The sequence below is a fragment of the Zea mays genome, chromosome 9 (genome assembly GCF_902167145.1).
Source record: "Zea mays cultivar B73 chromosome 9, Zm-B73-REFERENCE-NAM-5.0, whole genome shotgun sequence".
In the NCBI taxonomy this organism is placed as follows: domain Eukaryota; kingdom Viridiplantae; phylum Streptophyta; class Magnoliopsida; order Poales; family Poaceae; genus Zea; species Zea mays.
The window spans coordinates 145613866-145636697 of record NC_050104.1 but is presented as its reverse complement, the minus strand read 5'-3'; the positions used below and the strand labels follow the sequence as shown (position 1 = coordinate 145636697).

The window sequence follows — 22832 nt, the reverse complement described above, 5'->3', positions numbered from 1 at the left end:
AAAATCTTTTGAAACATCGGGTACAACCGATCAAAGTTGATAATGATTAATTTAGGACAAACCTAAAAAGACAAAAGGAGTATAAGCCTCATAGGTCTCGAGGAAGAGTGAATATTTCAATATTTGATGGCTTTAAGCTTTTAGATCTAGAGATTGTTTGCATGCATACGTTCAATTAAAAACAATGTTTAGATCCTTTGAATTGAATTTCATTCTAATAATCGTAATTTAGACACACTCAATTAAACATGATTTTATGTGAAATATATTTATATACTAATGTCATCGTCTTTAAGTACGGGTAACCTAGTTGCTACAAACAAAATAGTCCTCCGCGGAGAGGTCAGCGGGCCCCACCCTAGAGGTAGTTTAAGACGACAAGACCCCACTGCAGAGTCATCAGAGCATCTCCAATAGCTCCTTAAAATCCTAAACCCGATCCTTATTTTAGGAAAAAGGAGAAAAAAACAGTATCAATATACTGCTGATATATTATTGTTTGACAGAGTTATTTGCTGAGCATTGCCCAATCTAAGCAAACACATTAATTCCTCGTTTCAGCAAATCTATTTTGGAAAAAAAATTCTCTTCCTGAACTTCTACACAGGGCAGTAAAGCCTAATGCGGAAATGATATCAAAATCATGCACCTAGAGGAACTTGATGTGCCCAAGTCGCTGGAGATGGTAATTGATGGTCTTCGCTGCGTTCTTTGGCCTCCCCTTCTGCAATCATGTCACAAGCAGGCATTAGGAGCAGAAGAAATGTTAAGGTCATTGCTTTGACTAAACAATGCCTAAGGATGCAAAACACGAAAAGCGACATGGATAATAACCTGAGTTTGGGTGCATGCAACCAAAAGATACTTCTGCCTGATGCACTTGTCATCATTCTGTTTGTTTAAGGCCAGGCCACCATTTCTGGCATGCAAGGCTTCGCAACAGCACCAAACTTCTTTGGGTTTATGTGCAAAGCACCAGCCTACCGACCCATTCTGCTGCTTCACCCTCACCTTCACCTTCATGGATTTGACCGATATGTGTGATTAGCTCAACAGCGTGTAAGGTGAGTGATGGAATAAGTCATGTGTGGAGGACAGTCCGCAGTCCGCACAGCATCTCTGCTGCAGGACAGCAGCAACACAGCAGCTTTTGACTGCAAGGACTGCGGCAGACAGCAAGGACTGCGGCAGGCAGCACAGCAGCAGTCTTTTGACTGCGAGGACAGCCTGCAGGCATCTCATTTGGCAGACAGCAAGGACTGCGGCAGGCAGCACAGCAGCAGTCTTTTGACTCTTTTGACTGCGAGGACAGCCTGCAGGCATCTCCTTTTTCAGTTTCAGCTTTTGGAGGACAGCAACTTGCTGCAGTTTTTTCCTTTTTGACTAGAGTACAACAGCACCTAGTGGTTAGTGCAGTTTGTAGTGGTTAGTGCAGTTTGTAGGACAGCATATTCGCAACTCTAGGAAGCATATGCTGCAGCCCCTTGGGCTATAAATATGTATCCCGACCCTTAGACGGGTATGGCATTGTGTAGTGTTTGAGGAAATAAACAGAAAATTGCCCCAACTCATAGTGTCATCCTCTGATGAGAGTTAGAGTCCCTCTACTTACAATTGGTATCAGAGCCAAACTATCCTGCAGCCTAAACATCTCGTGCTCATCTCCTTCCCGTGCCTCTCCCCACACTCAGTCGGTAGCAAGAGCTCTAACTGTTTCTTCCTCCCCTGCTCAGACGAGCAGCCTTTCGTCTGAGACAGCCTCTTCCACACGCAGCGACCCCTCACTAGCCCACCATGTCCCTACGCTCGGCCACTTCGAGTGCGCGGCGCCAGCAGGAGGCCGAGGTCGCCGCGGCACAAGAACGCGAGCGAGCAGCAGCAGCGGCTGCAGCGACAGCGGCGAGGGCAGCACGGTTGGCGGCGGCGGAACTGGCAGCGGCGAGAGCGGAAGTAGAAGCAGCGGAGGCGGCGGATGCTGCACGTGCGGCGGCAACAGAGCTCGAGGTTCTGCGCGGCAGTAGAGCTGGCAGCTCTGCTTCTGTCGACGACAACACCGACGACGAGCTCAGGCTGGCGAGGGAAGCAGCGCGAGAGCAGGCGGCACAGTGGGCAGCCGCGCATCCCCATGGGGGCGCGCGTGGCGGCAGCCCGGATAGGCGCCGACACGCTGACGGCGCTCCAGGCGGGGGCGCACGCGGCGGCAGCCCATACGGGCGTAGACGCGCCGGCGGTGCTCCCGGCGGCGGCGACCGAGTCGACGGAGATCGCGGCCTCTACAGGCGGCGCGGTTCTCCCTCCCCGGATCGGTACCATGGTCGTCGCATGGCCCAAGCCATTGTCAGGGACATCGGTCCCGGCGGTGGGTGGCCTACCCTCACCAAGACCAACTACGTCGAGTGGGCCGCGGTGATGAGGGTACGGCTCCAGGTTCGCCACATGTGGGAAGCAGTTCGTTACGACGACGTCGACTACCACGAGGATCGGCGGGCGCTGGATGCTCTCATTGCTGCAGTCCCGCCCGAGATGCAGTTTTCGCTTTCCCAGAAGCAGACTGCCAAGGAAGCCTGGGACGCCATCGCTGCGACCCGCATCGGCAGCGATCGTGCCCGCAAGACCACACTGCAGGCACTTCGCAAGGAGTGGGAGAACCTGGCCTTCAAGCCCGGTGAGGATGTTGATGACTTTGCTCTCCGCCTCAACACTCTGTTGCAGAAGATGGTGCAGTTCGGCGACGACACCTACGATGAGGAGAGAGCTGTTGAGAAGCTCTTCCGTTGCATCCCCGAGAAGTACAGGCAGATTGCTCGCTCGATCGAGTCTCTGCTAGACCTCTCCACGATGACGATCGAAGAGGCGATTGGTCGCCTCAAGGTGGTCGACGGCGACGAACCACAGGCTCTCTCTGGGCCTATCACTATCGGCGGGAAGCTACATCTCACTCGGGAGCAGTGGGAGGCCTGCCAGGGTGACAAGAAGCAGGGGGAGTCCTCCTCGACACGAGGCCGCAAACGCGGCAAGCCGCGCAAGGCGCGTGGAGGCGCCCAGGCCGGGGCGCGAGGACATGCTGAGGGTGGTGCACGTGGAGGTGCCCAAGGCGGCGCCGTCGGCAACAAGAAGCCGGCACGAGACGACGGCTGCCACAACTGCGGCAAGCTTGGCCACTGGGCCAGGGATTGTCGGCAGCCACGACGTGGCCAGGCCAACGTCGCACAGGCGGAGGCGGAGGAGGAGGCCCTGCTCCTGGCACATGCAAGCATCGAGCCATCTCCAGCGGCACCGGCCGCAGCGGCACTCCTCCACCTTGATGAGTCGAAAGCATGCGCTTTCCTCGGCGACGGCTCCAACAAGGACATGATCGAAGGATGGTGCCTCGACACTGGCGCCACTCATCACATGACCGGCCGACGGGAGTTCTTCACCGAGCTTGACTCTAGCGTCCGAGGCTCCGTCAAGTTTGGGGACGCCTCCGGCGTAGAGATCAAGGGCGCCGGCTCAGTCGTCTTCACCGCCGCGTCTGGTGAGCACAGGCTGCTCACCGGAGTCTACTACATCCCCGCGTTGAGGAACTCTATCATCAGCTTGGGACAGCTGGATGAGAACGGTTCGCGCGTGGAGGTCGAGCACGGAGTAATGAGGATCTGGGATCCCTCTCGTCGCCTTCTTGCCAAGGTACGCAGGAGTGCAAATCGGCTTTACATCCTCAATGTGAAGGTGGCACAACCTTGCTGCCTTGCTGCTCGTCGAGATGATGGGGCATGGCAGTGGCACGAGCGCTTCGGGCACCTTAACTTCGAAGCCCTGAAGCGGCTCAGCGCCAAGGAGATGGTACGAGGCCTGCCGTGCCTTGACCATGTGGAGCAATTCTGCGATGTCTGCGTGTTGACAAAGCAGAGACGACTCCCCTTTCCCCAGCAGTCGAGCTTCCGAGCCAAGGAGAGGCTCGAGCTCGTGCATGGGGACTTGTGTGGCCCGGTGACACCAGCCACACCAGGAGGACGACGCTACTTCTTGCTGCTCGTCGACGATCTCTCCCGCTACATGTGGGTGATGATCCTTGGCAGCAAGGGAGAGGCTGCGAACGCCATCAGGCGTGTGCAGGTCGCTGCGGAGGCGGAGTGCGGCCGCAAGCTGCGCGTGCTGCGCACCGACAACGGCGGCGAATTCACGGCGGCTGAGTTCGCATCGTACTGCGCGGATGAGGGCGTTCAGCGTCACTACTCCGCGCCGTACAGCCCGCAGCAGAACGGCGTCGTCGAGCGGCGCAACCAGACGGTTGTGGGGATGGCTCGGGCTCTCCTCAAGCAGAGAGGAATGCCAGCTATCTTCTGGGGAGAGGCGGTGGTGACAGCGGTTTACATCCTCAACCGCTCGCCCACCAAGGCTCTCAACGGGATGACACCGTACGAGGCTTGGCATGGGCGCAAGCCGGCGGTCTCTCACCTACGGGTCTTCGGCTGCCTCGCGTTCACCAAGGAGCTTGGCCACATCAGCAAGCTCGACGATAGGAGCACCCCGGGGGTGTTCATTGGCTACGCGGAGGGCTCGAAGGCCTACCGCATCCTTGACCCAAGAACACAGCGTGTGCGCACGGCGCGCGACGTAGTGTTCGACGAAGGGCGAGGATGGGCGTGGGACAAGGCGGTGGACGACGGCACGACTCCGACGTACGACTTCACCATCGAGTACGTCCACTTTGAGGGAGCTGGGGGAGTAGGCAACTCTTCTCCGAGCAGGTCTACCCCAGCCCCCAAGTCTCCACCGACTCCAGCGCCACACTCTCCAGCTCCTGCTACAACGAGCTCTTCACCACCACGCACTCCAGCCACGACTCCGGCTACAGCGAGCTCTTCGCCACCACGTACTCCAGCACCGACGGTACCCTCTCCGGGAACGTCCTCTCCGACACCAGCTCGTGTCGAGCACGACCCAGTGGAGCTCGTGACCCCTCTGTCCCGCGACGAGGAGCGCGTCGACGCGTGCTACGACGGCGAGCCGTTGCGGTATCGAAGGGTGGAGGGCCTTCTCATCGACCCGTCGGTGTCAGGCCCTGCATCTCGCATTCTGGCAGGAGAGTTGCATCTTGCATGCGACGATGGTGAGCCTCGGTCTTTCGCGGAGGCCGAGCAACATGCGGCTTGGCGTGCCGCGATGCAGTCGGAGATGGACGCGGTTGAGACGAACCGCACTTGGGAGCTCGCTGATCTCCCTCATGGTCATCGCGCGATCACCCTTAAGTGGGTGTTCAAACTGAAGAGGGATGAAGCCGGCGCCATCGTCAAGCATAAGGCTCGCTTGGTGGCACGCGGTTTCTTACAGCAGGAGGGGATCGACTTCGACGATGCCTTCGCCCCTGTAGCACGGATGGAATCCGTGCGACTCCTCCTTGCGCTGGCAGCCCTGGAGGGCTGGCATGTTCATCACATGGATGTCAAGTCGGCGTTTCTTAACGGCGACTTAAAGGAGGAGGTCTATGTACACCAGCCGCCAGGTTTTGCGATCCCTGGCAAGGAGGGCAAGGTGTTGCGCCTGCGCAAGGCTCTCTACGGCTTGCGACAGGCACCAAGGGCGTGGAATGCCAAGCTGGATTCCACGCTCAAGAGGATGGGCTTCATGCCAAGCCCGCACGAGGCGGCCATCTATCGGCGGGGCAATGGAGATAATGCCCTGCTGGTGGGTGTCTACGTCGACGACTTGGTGATCACCGGCGCCAAGGATGCAGAGGTGGCAGCGTTCAAGGAAGAGATGAAGGCCACCTTCCAAATGAGTGACCTGGGGCATCTCTCCTTCTACCTGGGGATTGAGGTGCACCAGGGAGACTCCGGGATCACACTTCGCCAGACCGCCTATGCCAGGCGCATTGTTGAGCTGGCTGGGCTCACCGACTGCAACCCAGCTCTCACTCCGATGGAGGAGAGGCTGAAGCTGAGTCGCGACAGCACGACGGAGGAGGTGGATGCTACTCAGTACCGGCGTCTTGTGGGGAGCCTTCGCTACCTCGTCCACACACGACCTGACTTGGCATACTCCGTCGGCTACGTTAGTCGGTTCTTGCAGCGACCGACGACGGAGCATGAGCAGGCTGTGAAGAGGATCATCCGCTATGTTGCGGGGACTCTCGACCACGGTCTCTACTACCCGAGGTGCCCTGGGGAGGCACACCTTGTCGGGTACAGCGACAGCGACCACGCCGGCGACATCGACACTAGCAAGAGCACAAGCGGGATCCTCTTCTTCCTCGGCAAGTGCCTCATTAGCTGGCAGTCGGTCAAGCAGCAGGTGGTGGCCATGTCCAGCTGCGAGGCCGAGTACATAGCGGCGTCCACTGCTTCAACTCAGGCGCTCTGGCTGGCTCGACTGCTCGGTGATCTCCTCGGGAGAGACACTGGAGCGGTGGAACTCAGGGTGGACAGCCAGTCCGCTCTGGCATTGGCCAAGAACCCCGTGTTCCATGAACGGAGCAAGCACATCCGGCTGAGATACCACTTCATCCGAGACTGCTTGGCAGAAGGGAGCATCAAGGCGCGCTACATCAACACCAAGGATCAGCTTGCAGACCTGCTCACCAAGCCCCTTGGGAAGATTAAGTTTGTTGAGCTTTGCTCCAGGTCCGGAATGGCTCAACTTTCCCACAAGGCGACACACAAGACTTAGGGGGAGAATGATGGAATAAGTCATGTGTGGAGGACAGCCCGCAGTCCGCACAGCATCTCTGCTGCAGGACAGCAGCTTTTGACTGCAAGGACTGCGGCAGACAGCAAGGACTGCGGCAGGCAGCACAGCAGCAGTCTTTTGACTGCGAGGACAGCCTGCAGGCATCTCCTTTGGCAGACAGCAAGGACTGCGGCAGGCAGCACAGCAGCAGTCTTTTGACTCTTTTGACTGCGAGGACAGCCTGCAGGCATCTCCTTTTTTCAGTTTCAGCTTTTGGAGGACAGCAACTTGCTGCAGTTTTTTTCCTTTTTGACTAGAGTACAACAGCACCTAGTGGTTAGTGCAATTTGTAGGACAGCATATTCGCAACTCTAGGAAGCATATGCTGCAGCCCCTTGGGCTATAAATATGTATCCCGACCCTTAGACGGGTATGGCATTGTGTAGTGTTTGAGGAAATAAACAGAAAATTGCCCCAACTCATAGTGTCATCCTCTGATGAGAGTTAGAGTCCCTCTACTTACAGTGAGTAGCCCTAAATCCCACCTCAGCACCACAACACATACAGAAGAGCAATAATTCAAGGAGTAACAAATCAATGTGGGAGAGATGAAATGCTTGAAGGAAACCTCGGGTGGAAGTAGAACGAATGGTGCTTGAACACATTTGCAATAAGTATGTGTTTTACACTATATGGACATCTTGCGTTATCCAGTTTAAGCATACTGATTTGAACAGCAGAAAGCAACCAAAGTATCAGTGAACGTGGTTCTCACTACAGGGACCAACAGGTAGAAGCTTTAAATCGGTAGAATAATTGTAGATGAATACGGGCATGATTGCATGAAACTGAACGGTAGCACGCAAGCCTCGATATGATGAGGTGAGACTAACTTCATTCGCAGAAGCATTCGGTCGAACAGCTTGCAGGCGCCAGCGAAGTTGTTCCAGCAAGCGGAAACACCTCAACACCGTCAGGTCTACCGCCGAGTGGTAACCGGAACCCGTGGGTGGGGGGATTCTTACTGCGGCGGGGAGAAAGCACCGATCCGGAAGGGTAAGCCATGACGAAGAAAGAGAGAATCAGAGAAGTACCTGGAGAACGAGACTGCTCGGGGCGACGGGGATGGTGATGCGGCCGAGAGCCGACAACTAGGGAGGAGCCGTGCTTGAGATCGTACGAGCAGTTTCGGGAAGGTGGGAGTGGACCGCCATGTCCAAGTTGGGAAGTGACTTGAGGTGAGTGGGATTTGCGATCTTTAACGACCAAAGCGTCTTCACTTTCGTGTTCAAAAACTGCTGCAGCGCTCAGGAATTTTACTTTACCAATGTTGCCAAAACAAAATGTATGATAAACTCCCACACGAACCGAACCGGTTAATTCCCGGATGGAACAGGGTGGGGCCGAAACCTAGGGCAACCTCTCATATCAGACTGACTTCCAGCGAACCTCTCATTATCATCGGTTGTTGTACAGCCGTAGAAGTGATGAAACAGCAAGAGTACATGTATCGTGTATGATCTCAAATCACTTGTGAGTTGAGCTTTCCGGTTGCAAGTATAAAACATCTGTATGTAATGCCTACTGCCGCAACAACAAGAAACATGTCATCAAACTTCGGCTTCTGAACACTACCACAAAAAAAAAAAGAACTGGCTACCATGTAAAATGAGTGTTATTTACACTGTTTAGGCCTGAAGTTATCAGGTTCCAAAAGTTTCAACAGCAACTTCTCTAGCTTGGCCGAGCCTTTGGTCGGCCTGAGAATAAAGGACCTTCCCAAGAAGGTACACGGATCTTTCCCGCCTACTGAGCTACCCAGGCACCATCCACCCGGCGTGAAGCGGTCAGGTGCTCGCCCCAACAACTTGGCGTCGATCATATCCAGGACTGAGTTATCATTGGCAAATGAGTGTGCAAACGGCGCCCCGCTGTCTGCCATTGCATCAAAATGCTCTGTTGTGAGGTTAGCAGGGTGCGTCCGAGGTGGGTTATCCCATGCCATGAAGCGCAGATCACTGTTCACAGTGGTGTTCTGGTAGTACTCTGAGTTGCAGATCACTGTGTGGAAGTAGCCTTCTGAGGACGAGAGGAAGTTGGTGAAATACATGAGTAGTGTGCGAGGAAGGTTATCCCATCCCAGTAAGCAAAACTCCAGGAATGATCTACTAAGCATCACCCAAGACGAACCTGTATCAAAGGAGTTGTATTCGTTAGAAGTAGAATTTACAAGAAAAGAGCATTGCCTTAGCCACAGTAGGAAGAATAAAGACAAAACTGAACTTTGATCAAGAAAATGCTTCTCAACTGTTGATGTTCTGTAATTCTACTAAGAAAGAAAAATACCCAACAGTATAACCAGGGAGAGCATTCGTGACGTCAACTGCCAAAAATGCAGGCGAAACAATGATTGACAAGGCAATCAACATCGTAAAGATCATCAGTCAGCATTCTCAAAGATCTTAACCGGTAGGCAATATAAGATGTACATGTTTCACCAAAAAAAAAAAGGATTTTTAATCCTATGTCCCTAGTTCAGCACCGCTGCTCAATTTTATACCTAAAGGATGCAGTATGCTGTGATGCAACATCGTATCATGCAAGGTGTTTCATCAAAGATTTTTATACAGCTTGGCTTGATGCAGTTACTGGTTTATTACCTTTTATTAAAAGAATTTAGAGGTATCCTTTTAATATGTCAGATATAAAAACTACTCCACAAACACCTAATAACTTCATTGTAGCAATTAGACAGACCCAAATTGGTACAGCCGATAATTTCATAACCATCTAAGTAAACATTGACATGACCCACGACAATTGACATCTATGTTGTCTAATAGATAGAACACACAAATTATCACAAGTTTGCTTAAAGAGATTCTTCTGGAGTGCACGAAAGACAACTAGGCAACATCGGTACAGCGAAGTGTTGTCTGCTACAGGGCATTGGAAGTGACCATTTGATTAGCCAAACATAAATTCAGTAGTCAGTGAAGATGTCAGACAGTACCTACAAATATTTTGAAAGCTGAGGGCATACTCCTTTTCTCCTTTGTTGTTACAACCTCAGTTTTATTTGGGACCTGCAATGCTGGGTCTACAATGATTGGTCGGGCTCTTTGATACCTGCAACATGCAACCCAAGAATCATAATAAAAAAAAGAGAGGTTAAGAATAAAGAACCACAGAATATTGAAATCATATGCTTACTCTTTCCAACCAATATTGCTTGTGTGCTCAATGAAATTGAGGTCTCTTGGCATGTATGAGAAGATATGAAGGATGTCTGATAAATATGAGGACAACAACATAAACATTAGTTTCAGTAACTGGTGGGGACAATCAGTCAGGTGACAGAGCAATTCAAACAATTGTTGTGCTACAAATCAATACATTGGGTGAAGGTTAGTAACTTTTTCTTTTGAAAAACAATGCATAGATAATAGATATTGATGGCCTTAAAAATTCTAGGTCCAGAAACTTGAACAACTTCCTCTGCATCCAATCCTTCAAACTCACAACAGTAGTATTAATATTGAGATCCAGCATTTACTGTTCTTGACAATTGAGTTTTTGTCCCTTACGTTACACATTAAGATGGACCCAACTGTGATGAACTCGATTCACTTGCCACGTCATGTTATGATGTTAAGTTGATTAACTTGGTAGTTAGTACAATGCTAGGCTCAGTTGCAGGGTTATAACTTATAAGGGACAATATTGAGCAAAGAATGGGGTTCCCAGAAGTGTTAAAACGACCCTAAAAAGGCTGAATTTGATGCTGCTAGGTCTGTTTGTTAGATAGAACTAGATGATATTTCCAGAATACGAAGAGTAGCTTATACTTATTCAGTTTATCTTTCTATTTGTGGTGTCTGTGGCAGAAAAATTTGCATCGGAATTAGAAAAACTGATAACCTCATCCTTGTCTGTATTTACTCTCTATATCTAGCTTAAACTCGGTTCTCAATAAATCTGGGTCTCGTTAAATGAGGAACCATAAGCACTATTAGATACTACCTTACAATAAACTGACCAGAAGAGGTTATTAAAATTCAAAACTTGCCAGGCTTTTACCGTGTAGAGATGTGTTTGAAGCCACTAACATGACATAAATAGAGAATCAGCTAGCAGAACCCAGCTGGTGAAACAGATAGGGAATTTAGAGAACAAATAAATTTGAAGTGTATAATGTTGTTCACTATGGAATTGCATGACCCAATTGTTTCCCAAATGAACAGAAGACAGAACCAGTCAGCCCGAAAACACTAAACTCCAGCTGGATTTTGCATAGCAAGCACTTTGGACCTATTTGTTTCAGCTTTTTTCAGCCTCTGGCTGCCAGAAGTTGTCGTGGACTGCCAAACGCCTAGTTTTTCAGCCCGCTTTTGTGAGAATCACTTTAGTAAAAACCGTTCGAAATCAACATGAACACAGAATCGCCCGAGTCGCCGCGATAGTAGGAATCTGTCACTTTTTAGATTCTAAATCCTACGGACTCCTTCATCTTTCTCCGCACGTAATCTCCACGATACTCGGGTTCTCCCCACAGCCAGATTCTTCCCACAACTAGATTTTCAAAAAAAAAAGGTGAAATAAACAGACCCTTTGGCAAGTACTCAACAATACATAACAATTATCCTTTTCTGGCACAAAACATATAACAGATTTTATGGTACTCTCAAATATAACAAAATCAATGACATAAATATGAGAAGAGCTTGACACCATAAATGGAGTTTGTCTATCCCTCCCCGCACCTGATTTTTTTTCGTACTGAAGCCCAACCAGGTCTCGCCGGAACACCCCGTCGAGACCATACCACTCCTGCAGTGACCTCCTTCTTCTCCTCCCCCCACTGCCATGGTCATGGTCGCCCCTGCACCAACCCCGTCCAGCCACTGCCTCTGCCATCCACTCTGGCAGGCTGGCAGCAGCACCTCGGCCTCGCCCGCCTTCTCTGCCTGCCGCCCTGCCTCCCCGACCCTCTTTCTACGCCCACCCGCCTGTCACCCTGCCTCCCCCGACCCTTTCTCAGCCCACCGGAGATGGAGAAGAAAAGAGAGAAAGACAAGAGGGGAAAAAAAATAGACTGACACTCGAGTGAAATTTAGCTTTAGTGTAGATTAAATAAAATGGCACAAGAAAAAAAATAAGGTAACTAGACAGGGCCAATTTCTGGACACGTAAATACGTAATTCTGTAGTACGTATAAGGAACCTAAAAGTTGGTGATATGGCTGGTTTAGCATGATGCTACAATGTCATGCTGAAACATAAACACATTCGTAGTTGCAAGCTACGAAACAATATTGTGGGGGGCTAGAAGCTATTTCCATATAAACGAGGGAGTTGAATTTTACCATCTTGGGGCATGAGCGGGTAATCGGAGGCGCTAAGATTGATGAACCAGCTCCAGCCGTCGAACTCCCGGAGCAGCACCGCGGCGGCGTGGAGCGTGGAGGCCAATTCGGTGGGGCCCCTCCGCGAGACGGAGCCCCACTCCCCCGCGGCCGACACCCGGACATTGCCGTACCGGCGCGGCGCCTCCTGGGCGCGCACGAAGGCTTCGAGATCCGTCCGCTCGTCCTCCCCCGCCACTCCGACGAGGTAGTAGTTCCAGGGGTGGTAGAGCGCCCGCATCAGCCTCCGGATCCGCGGGCCGTCCCCGGGGCCTGCGCCCGTTATGAGGTACGCCAGCCTCGGCGGCGGCCTCCGCTGCTGCTGCTGCTGCGGCGGCGGCGGCGGCGGCCGCGCCGCCGAGGCCGACGAGCGCGCCGCGCCGAGCGCCGCGTAGAGGATGGGGAGCGAGACGAGCGGGAGCGCGAGGAGCAGCGCGCGCATCCACCGGAGGCGGTGCGCTGGCGGCAGCTTCCTCATGGATCGGAACGACACGCCGGCCCGGGCGAGGAGCCGAGGGCTAGAGCTCCCGCGGCATTCGCTCGCTCACCGGCGCGAGGTGTACTGCGTACGGGCAAGGGGGCAGTCGGTTGCTTGCTTGTTTGCTGGCTGGCTCGGTAGCTGGTGGAGACAGACGGACAGAGTGCGAGATGTAGGTGAAGGTGAGGTGAGCGCCTTACCCGCACCGCAGCGCAAGCCCGAAGCAGCGGCGTTTCGTGCAAGGAAATCGGGCGGGTTGTGCGCCGGCGGTACGGTACGGGCGTGCAGCGTATGGCGTGTCGTAATTATTGCCTGCCGGCTTCTGCTGCCTCACTGGAGGAGTGGAGGGAGTCCTCCAAAGTCCAAACTCCAAACCCAGTCGAGACTCTAGAGTTTCAGACACGGCAGGGAGCATCAAGGCGAATGGTTAACTAATCTCGGTAGGCTGTAGAATACAGCGGAGATTAGGAGGTTAATCTTTCTTTTCTGAAGAATTCTACAATGCCAACCTCGATGGCTACGAGGGGCGAAGCACGCGTCCGGCGTGTTGACCAACCAAGCCTGATGGCGAAAGAGTCGATGCATCTGTGGAATTTCTTTTCGAACAAACTTTGACCACTGTCACAACCTTACATATTCGGTTGGAAAATAGCTCGAGCTTGGTGAGCTGGCTCGAGCTTGATAAAGCTCGCCTCGACCAGACTCGCGAACTGTTAACAAGCTGAACCGAATTGTATTTGTGAGCTCACCATATAGTTGCGTGTGTATGGACAGGCTGGGCGCGCCTTGGCCGGCTGGATACCGTAGTTTTGGACGTACGGACGGATACAGACGGATGCAGGTTAATAATCTTAAAATGACTTGTTTTGCATCTACTCATGCAACCTGCATCTACCACGTACAGTCAACCAAACATAAGCTCAAACAAAATCAACGCATGTGATGGTCCGAGATGAGTTGATATGGGCAACCAGTCAGACGGTATAATTCCAAATCGGAGCGAGCTAGCTTACATGACAACAACCCAAGCCGCCCACGGGCGCACTCACGCACAAAGCAAACCCTAACTCGTCAACCGTGAATCGTGCAATTCACGGCGTTGAGAAGGGACCAGCCACCAGCACGTCGCCGCCTAAGCGTAGTGTGCAGCTGGAGCCGCCGCTCGTCGATACCTGGCTCCCTGCCTCCATATCACAACCAGTAGCAGAGAGTCCGGTGATCACCAGAGTTGAGCGCGAAGAACATGAGAAAAAGGATTTATAAGAGAAAAGAGAGGTATGAGGTGGGGTATAATTTCTTCATTATTTTCATATCGAGAACAGTACACATCTGGCTTTATATACACAGCTGGCCACCACATCAACCCAATATGTCCCACCAACTATATTTGTTCTTTTACAATAATATGTTCCCAGAAATATACTCATGTGTTCAGTCGTAGCCATCCTCATTCGTGACAATACCTCCCCCGGAAGAACCAGCTAGTCTTCAGATGGTTGCACGTGGAAAACGAGTCATGAGCACGGTGTAGTCCTCCCAAGAAGCCATCTCTGCTAGAAGACCAACCTATTTGATTAATACCTGGGTTATAGATCTCGATCCTTTTCTGACCAAGTGTCGGTCTAAAATAGCTTCTGGCATAGGAGCAACATCTTCAGAGAATGCCAAAGCAGGTGTATCCCTGAATACTGGAGCATTGTTAAGAACATGAGGCTTGAGTTGTGAAACATGTAATATTGGATGGATAGTTGCCGATGCAGGAAGATGTAACTTGTAGGCAGCAGTACCCAACTTCTTCAAGATGGGAAGAGGACCAAATTATTTGAAAGACAGTTTAGCACATGACCGATGAAACGCTAAATATTGGGAAGACGGTTGTAGCTTCAAATATACCATGTCCCCCACTTGAAATTGCCTTGGAGATCTCTTAACATCGACATAATGTTTCAACCGATTTTGTGTTGTGGACAAATTAGCTTTTATCATTTGCAAGAAGTCTTGGCGCTATTGTAATGTGAGCTAAGCCTATGAGGGATCCGAAGATACTATTACAAGTGACACTCCCCAATTTTAATCCACTCCATACAAAGCTTCGAATGGAGAACACTTCAGAGAAGAGTGGTGTCAGGTACCTGAGAACCGGGAGCCCGAAGAAGGCCCAAAAGGCCTCCCAAAGACGACCAAATAACTGACCGGTCCAACTGTCGAGCAACCTGGCGGGGCGGGTCTGCCGACCAACCCTCTCGAACAACTCGCCCGTCGAGCAACCCGGTGGGACTGGACGGCTGACCAATCCTCCTGACGAGCAACCCAACGAGGCGGGATTGCCGACCAACCGCTCGCCGAGCAACACTACGAGGCGGGGCTGCCGATCAATCTGTCTACTGAGCAGCCCAGCAAGACAACAATCGGCTCTCAGACGAACACCTCTATAGGGGGAAGAGTCGACCTAGTACTATCAAGCCACGACGACATGATAAGACAGATCATCACCAAGCCATGTCCAGACCGTGGGAGCGGTACCGAAGGGTCTCTATCAAGCACGATGCCGGATACGTATCCCCGCTGACTAGTGGGACCATTCAACCCCGGTCGCACGGACCTCAGCATCGAGTCCCTATATATTCGCTCGAGAGGGGATTCTCTCGGTTCCTTACCTTGTTCTTGCCTCCCAGCCCTAGCCGCCTTTACCTTAGCCACAGAAAGTGAGAAAAGTGCTTGAGCCCTCTCCTTTGTCTTCCTCCTCGGTTGCAATTGCTAAGAAGCTAAGCGTTCTTCCTCCCCACAACCTGTGTCCCATCTCCTCTGTCACCGACGAGGATTTGCGAGCCTTGGTGGACGCCAGGCTGCTCTGCCCCCGCTCCTACGGGCCGCAGTCTGAGTGGTACGCTTTGGGGGACGAGCAGGAGCCAGCCCCGCCCGCGGGCTATGTGGTGAGATTCACCTCTTTCCATGAGCGGGGGTTCGGGGTGCCCGCAATATGTTTCATGCAGGCGCTCCTGCATTACTACAGGGTGGAGCTCCACAACTTCAACCCCAACTCCATCGCTCAGGCGACCATCTTCACCATGGTCTACGAGGTGTATCTAGGGATCAAGCCCCACTAGAACATGTGGATCCACCTATTTCGGGCAGAGCCGTTCTCCCTCTCCATGGACGTGAAGAAGGTGCGCCCTGCGATGAGGGTCGGTGGTTGCATGCTCTAGCTGCGCTCGGATTGAGCGCAGCTCTACATCCCTGCCACCCTCACATCATCAAACAAGGGGTGGCATGATCGCTGAATCTACATCTGCAATGACAATGAGTGGTTGCCGGTGTATACCTAGCACGTCGTCTTCACGGCAGGGGAAGACTGGAGGTGGGGCACTCCGCGAGAGCACTAGACCCAGTTGCAGCCGCTGTTGGATGCTCTGCAGAGACTCTGGGACCGCGGGCTTACCGCACCCGGGGTCGTCGCCGCCTTCCAACGCTGGCGGGTGCTGCCGCTGTTGGATGCTCTGCGGAGACTATGGGACCACAGGCTTACCACACCCGGGGTCGTCGCCGCCTTCCAACGCTGGCGGGTGCTGCTGCTAGTGAAGCGTCGGCTTCACTTGGATGAAATGACACCTGAGGCCTCTGTTGAGAGTTCCCGGATGGCCTCGGTGAGAGCACCTAGAGGGGGGGTGAATAGGTGATCCTGTAAAACTTAAACTTATAGCCACAAAAACTTGTTAAGTGTTAGCACAATTATTGCCAAGTGGCTAGAGAGGAGTCTCAACAAAACACAATACCACGAGAGATCAAACACAGAGATGACACAGTGGTTTATCCCGTGGTTCGGCCAAGACCAACGCTTGCCTACTCCACGTTGTGGCGTCCCAATGGACGAGGGTTGCAATCAACCCCTCTCAAGTGGTCCAAAGACCAACTTGAATACCACGGTGTTTTGCTTGCTTTTTCTCAATCCCGTTTGCGAGGAATCTCCACAACTTGGAGCCTCTCGCCCTTACAATTGAAGTTCACAAATAAACACAGAGCAAGGGGGGAATGAGCAACGCACACAAGACTTCAAAAGATCAGAGCAACACGCATACAAGCAGCAACAAGAGCTCGCAACACAACTCAAAGAGTTCACAACTCCACAAAAGCTCTATATGCTATCACAATGAATCAAATGCGCGAGATCAATGTCTTGGTGCTTAGAAAGGTTGTAGGAATGCTTGGTGTCCTCCTCCATGCGCCTAGGGGTCCCTTTTATAGCCCCAAGGCAGCTAGGAGTCGTTGAGAACAAATCTGGAAGGCCATCCTTGCCTTCTGTCGTCGGGCGCACCGGACAGTCCGGTGCACACCGGACACTGTCCGGTGCCCGATTTCTTTCCTTAAACAGTCCAGTCGACCGTTGCCGACCGTTGCAGATCTGGCGCACCGGACAGTCCGGTGCACACCGGACAGTCCGGTGCCCCCTCCCGACCGTTGGCCAGGCCACGTGTCGCGCGCAGATTCTGCGGCCGACCGTTGGCTCGACCGACCGTTGGCTCACCGGACAGTCCGGTGCACACCGGACAGTCCGGTGAATTTTAGCCGTACGCCGTCGACAAATTCCCGAGAGCGGCGTCTTCGGTTCGAGGCAGCCTGGCGCACCGGACACTGTCCGGTGCACCACCGGACAGTCCGGTGCCCCAGACCGAAACATCCTGTTGGCTGTACACAGCCAACATTCTCCTTTTCTTCTTCTCTCTGTTTCTAACACTTAGACAAATATATTAGTACACAAAACCAATGTACTAAGACTTAGAAACATACCTTTACTTGTGATTTGCACCTTGTTCATCCATGGGCATAGATTTATATTTAAGCACTTGTGTTGACACCCAATCACCAAAATACTTAGAAATGGCCCAAGGGCACATTTCCCTTTCAATCTCCCCCTTTTTGGTGATTTATGCCAACACAACATAAAGCAACTAGAACAAGTGCAAAATCACTTCAAATAAAACAAGTTTGAGTTTTATTCAATTTTGGGCATATATGGATCATCCTTTGCCACCACTTGGTTTGTTTTTGTAAATCGAACTCAAATCTCTATCTCTAAGTCAAACACACATGTTGAAGCATAAAGAGAGTCATTCCAAAAGAGATTGATCAAAGATTTCAAAAACTCCCCCTTTTTCCCATAATCAACACTTCTCCCCACAAGAAACCAACTTTTGATAAAAGAGACAATGCAAGAGTTTTGACAAACCAAAAGCTCTATTCTACTATTTTCAAAAATTTCTCAAGTGGTAGCTGATCCATTTATTGCTTTGGCCTTTATTTTCTCCCCCTTTGGCATCAAGCACCAAAACGGGATCAATCTTGGCCCCTTAACCCCATTGCCTCACCAAAATCTTCAACAAGAGCAAATGGCAATAAGAGTTCATGAGATGGACTTGGAATAAGTTACCCTCTCATCGGAGTGCAGTGGAAGTCTTTCATGGTCCAAGTCCACCTTTTCCCTTTCAATTCTTCTTTGAGACTAAAACAAGCAAACTCACGCATATGGTTAGTCTCAAAGGGTCAAGTTGTAACACATCTCCCCCTAAACATGTGCATCACTTTGCAACGGACTTGTGAGGTCCAGGGAGTGTTTGTACAACTTGAGCACCACAATAAGCAACAAAATGTAGAATGAACATGATCAAAAGCATAAACACATGTATGCTACAATTCAATCCAAGTTCCGCGAATCTAAGACATTTAGCTCACTACGCAGCCTGCAAAAGGTCTTCTCATCTAGAGGCTTGGTAAAGATATCGGCTAGCTGGTTCTCGGTGCTAACATGAAACACTTCGATATCCCCCTTTTGCTGGTGGTCTCTCAAAAAGTGATGCCGGATGTCTATGTGCTTTGTGCGGCTGTGCTCAACAGGATTTTCCGCCATGCGGATAGCACTCTCATTATCACATAGGAGTGGGACTTTGCTCAGATTATAGCCAAAGTGCCAGAGGGTTTGCCTCATCCAAAGTAGTTGCGCGCAACACTGTCCTGCGGCAACGTACTCGGCCTCAGCGGTGGATAGGGCAACGGAAGTTTGTTTCTTAGAGTTCCACGACACCAGGGACCTTCCTAAGAATTGGCACGTCCCCGATGTGCTCTTCCTATCGACCTTGCATCCAGCATAGTCGGAATCTGAGTATCCAACTAAGTCAAAGGTAGACCCCTTTGGATACCAGAGCCCGAAGCAAGGCGTAGCAACTAAATATCTCAGAATTCGCTTCACCGCCACTAAGTGACACTCCTTAGGATCGGATTGAAATCTAGCACACATGCATACGCTAAGCATAATATCCGGTCTACTAGCACATAAATAAAGTAATGACCCTATCATTGACCGGTATGCTTTTTGATCAACGGATTTACCTCCTTTGTTGAGGTCGGTGTGCCCGTTGGTTCCCATCGGAGTCTTTGCGGGCTTGGCGTCCTTCATCCCAAACCGCTTTAGCAGATCTTGCGTGTACTTCGTTTGGGAGATGAAGGTGCCGTCCTTGAGTTGCTTCACTTGGAACCCAAGGAAGTAGTTCAACTCGCCCATCATCGACATCTCGAATTTCTGCGTCATCACCCTGCTAAACTCTTCACAAGACTTTTGGTTAGTAGAACCAAATATTATGTCATCGACATAAATTTGGCACACAAACAAATCACCATCACATGTCTTTGTAAAAAGAGTTGGATCGGCTTTCCCAACCTTGAAAGCATTAACAATTAAAAAGTCTCTAAGGCATTCATACCATGCTCTTGGGGCTTGCTTAAGTCCATAGAGCGCCTTAGAGAGCTTACACACATGGTCGGGGTACCATTCATCCTCGAAGCCAGGGGGTTGCTCTACGTACACCTCCTCCTTGATTGGCCCGTTGAGGAAAGCGCTCTTCACATCCATTTGGTACAACCTGAAGGAATGATGAGCGGCATATGCTAGCAAGATACGAATTGATTCTAGCCTAGCCACAGGAGCAAAAGTCTCCTCGAAATCCAAACCTGCGACTTGGGCATAACCTTTTGCCACAAGTCGAGCCTTGTTTCTCGTCACCACCCCGTGCTCGTCCTGTTTGTTGCGGAACACCCACTTGGTTCCCACAACATTTTGCTTCGGACGAGGCACCAGTGTCCAAACTTCATTCCTCTTGAAGTTGTTGAGCTCCTCTTGCATGGCCAACACCCAGTCCGGATCTAGCAAGGCCTCCTCTACCCTGAAAGGCTCAATAGAAGAGACAAAGGAGTAATGCTCACAAAAATTAACTAGACGAGATCGAGTAGTTACTCCCTTGCTAATGTCACCCAGAATTTGGTCGACAGGATGATCCCTTTGAATCATTGCTCGAACTTGGGTTGGAGGTGCCGGTTGCGCTTCTTCCTCCATCACATGATCAACTTGTGCTCCCCCTTGATCACACGCCTCCTGTTGATGAACCTGTTCATCGTCTTGAGTTGGGGGATGCACCATAGTTGAGGAAGAAGGTTGATCTTGCTCCAAGTGTTCCTGTGGTCGCACATCACCAATCGCCATGGTGCGCATAGCGGCCGTTGGAACATCTTCTTCATCTACATCATCAAGATCAACAACTTGCTCTCTTGGAGAGCCATTAGTCTCATCAAATACAACGTCGCTAGAGACTTCAACCAAACCCGATGATTTGTTGAAGACTCTATACGCCTTTGTATTTGAGTCATAACCTAATAAAAACCCTTCTACTGCTTTGGGAGCAAACTTAGAATTTCTACCTTTCTTCACTAGAATGTAGCACTTGCTCCCAAATACACGAAAGTAAGATACATTGGGTTTGTTACCGGTTAGAAGCTCATACGAAGTCTTCTTGAGGAGGCGGTGAAGGTAGACCCTGTTGATGGCATGGCAAGCCGTGTTCACGGCTTCCGTCCAAAAGCACTCGGGGGTCTTGAACTCTCCTTGCATCGTCCTCGCCATATCGATGAGCGTCCTGTTCTTCCTCTCTACCACACCATTTTGCTGTGGTGTGTAGGGAGCGGAGAACTCGTGCTTGATCCCTTCCTCTTCAAGAAACTCCTCCACTTGAAGGTTCTTGAACTCGGACCCGTTGTCGCTCCTTATCTTCTTCACCTTGAGCTCAAACTCATTTTGAGCTCTCCTGAGGAAGCGCTTGAGGGTCCCTTGGGTTTCAGACTTATCCTGCAAAAAGAACACCCAAGTGAAGCGGGAAAAGTCATCAACAATAACTAGACCATACTTACTCCCTCCTATGCTCAGATAGGCGACGGGTCCGAAGAGGTCCATATGCAGCAGCTCCATGGGTCTTGAAGTGGTCATCACATTCTTGCTGTGATGTGCTCCTCCCACTTGTTTACCTGCTTGACAAGCTGCACAAGGTCTATCTTTTTCGAATTGCACGTTAGTCAAACCTATCACGTGTTCTCCCTTTAGAAGCTTGTGAAGGTTCTTCATCCCCACATGTGCTAAGCGGCGATGCCACAGCTAGCCCATGCTAGTCTTAGCTATTAAGCATGCATCTAGACCGGCCTCTTCTTTTGCAAAATCAACTAAATAAAGTTTGCCGTCTAATACACCCTTAAAAGCTAGTGAACCATCACTTCTTCTAAAGACAGACACATCTACATTTGTAAATAGACAGTTATACCCCATGTTGCATAATTGACTAACAGATAGCAAATTATAACCAAGAGACTCTACTAAAAACACATTAGAGATAGAGTGCTCATTAGAAATTACAATTTTACCTAACCCTTTTACCTTGCCTTGATTCCCATCACCGAATACAATTGAATCTTGGGAATCCTTATTCTTGACGTAGGAGGTGAACATCTTCTTCTCCCCCGTCATATGGTTTGTGCATCCGCTGTCGATAATCCAGCTTGAACCCCCGGATGCATAAACCTGCAAGGCAATTTTAGGCTTGGGTTTTAGGTACCCAACTCATGTTGGGTCCTACAAGGTTAGTCACAATTTCCTTAGGGACCCAAATGCAAGTTTTATCACCCTTGCATTTTGCCCCTAACTTCCTAGCAATTACCTTTCTATTCTTTCTACAAATTGCAAAGGAAGCATTCAAAGCATGATATATTGTAGAAGGCTCATTGACTTTCCTAGGAATATTAACAACATTTCTCCTAGGCATATTATGAACAACATCCCTTCTACCAACATTTCTATCATGCACATATGAAGAACTAGAAGCAAACATAGCATGAGAAAAATCATCGTACGCACTATAACTCCTATAAGCATTTCTAGTTTGTCTCCTATCATGATACATAAAAGCATGGTTCTTTTGCACACTACTAGCCATAGGGGCCTTCCCTTTCTCCTTGGCGGGAATGGGAGCCTTATGGTTTGTTAAGTTCTTGGCTTCTCTCTTGAAGCCAAGTCCATCCTTAATTGAGGGGTGTCTACCAACCGTGTAGGCATCCCTAGCAAATTTTAGTTTCTCAAAATCACTTTTGCTAGTCTTAAGTTGGGCATTAATACTAGCTACCTCTTCATTTAATTTAGAAATGCAAGCTAGGTGTTCACTATAAGCATCAATGTTAATATCTTTACACCTAGTGCATGCTACAACATTTTCTACACAAGAAGTGGATATACTAACAATCTCTAACTTAGCATTCAAATCATCATTAATGCTCCTTAATTTAGAAATTGTATCATGGCAAGAAGATAATTCACAAGAAAGCATTTCATTTCTTTTAACTTCTAGAGCATGAGATTTTTGAGCTTCTACAAATTTATCATGTTCTTCATACAACAAATCCTCTTGCTTTTCTAAAAGTATGTTCTTATCATTCAAGGCATCAATCAATTCATTAATCTTGTCTACCTTGGTTCTATCTAGGCCCTTAAACAAACATGAGTAATCTACTTCATCCTCATCACTAGATTCGTCATCACTTGAAGAAGCATAGGTAGAGTTCCGAGTACATACCTTCTTCTCCCTTGCCATAAGGCATGTGTGACGCTCGTTTGGGAAGAGGGTTGATTTGTTGAAGGCGGTGGCGGCGAGTCCTTCATTGTCGGAGTCGGAAGAGGAGTAGTCCGAGTCCCACTCCTTGCCTAGATTCGCCTCGCCCTTTGCCTTCTTGTAATTCTTCTTCTTTTCCCTCTTGTTTCCCTGTTCCTGGTCACTATCATTATCAGGGCAGTTAGCGATAAAATGACCAATCTTACCGCACTTGAAGCATGAACGCTTCCCCTTTGTCTTGGTCTTGCTTGGCTGCCCCTTGTGACCCTTTAATACCGTCTTGAAGCGTTTAATGATGAGAGCCATCTCTTCATCATTAAGTCCGGCC

At 50.3% G+C, this 22832-nt stretch overlaps 1 protein-coding gene and 1 pseudogene across 5 annotated transcripts; both read right to left on the bottom strand.

Annotated features, from left to right (window-relative positions):
* Positions 1-445: 445 nt before the first annotated feature.
* Positions 446-992, bottom strand: LOC111590116 (uncharacterized; annotated as a pseudogene).
* LOC100285998 (uncharacterized) lies at positions 461-12864 on the bottom strand. Of its 5 annotated transcripts, none has more exons than XM_008660512.4 (6): positions 12017-12864; positions 9865-9940; positions 9665-9780; positions 7545-8841; positions 835-1017; positions 461-724 (listed from the first exon to the last, which is right to left on the bottom strand). In XM_008660512.4, the coding sequence occupies exons 1-4, from the start codon at positions 12531-12533 to the stop codon at positions 8327-8329; spliced, it is 1224 nt and encodes a 407-aa protein (XP_008658734.1). In that variant the 5' UTR covers positions 12534-12864; the 3' UTR covers positions 461-724; positions 835-1017; positions 7545-8326. The 5 variants fall into 5 exon arrangements, with proteins under 5 accessions (XP_008658734.1, XP_008658735.1, XP_035818190.1 ...); XM_008660513.4 differs by having other exon boundaries at positions 7746-8841; XM_035962297.1 differs by lacking the exon at positions 835-1017.
* Between the last annotated feature and the right edge of the window lie 9968 nt (positions 12865-22832).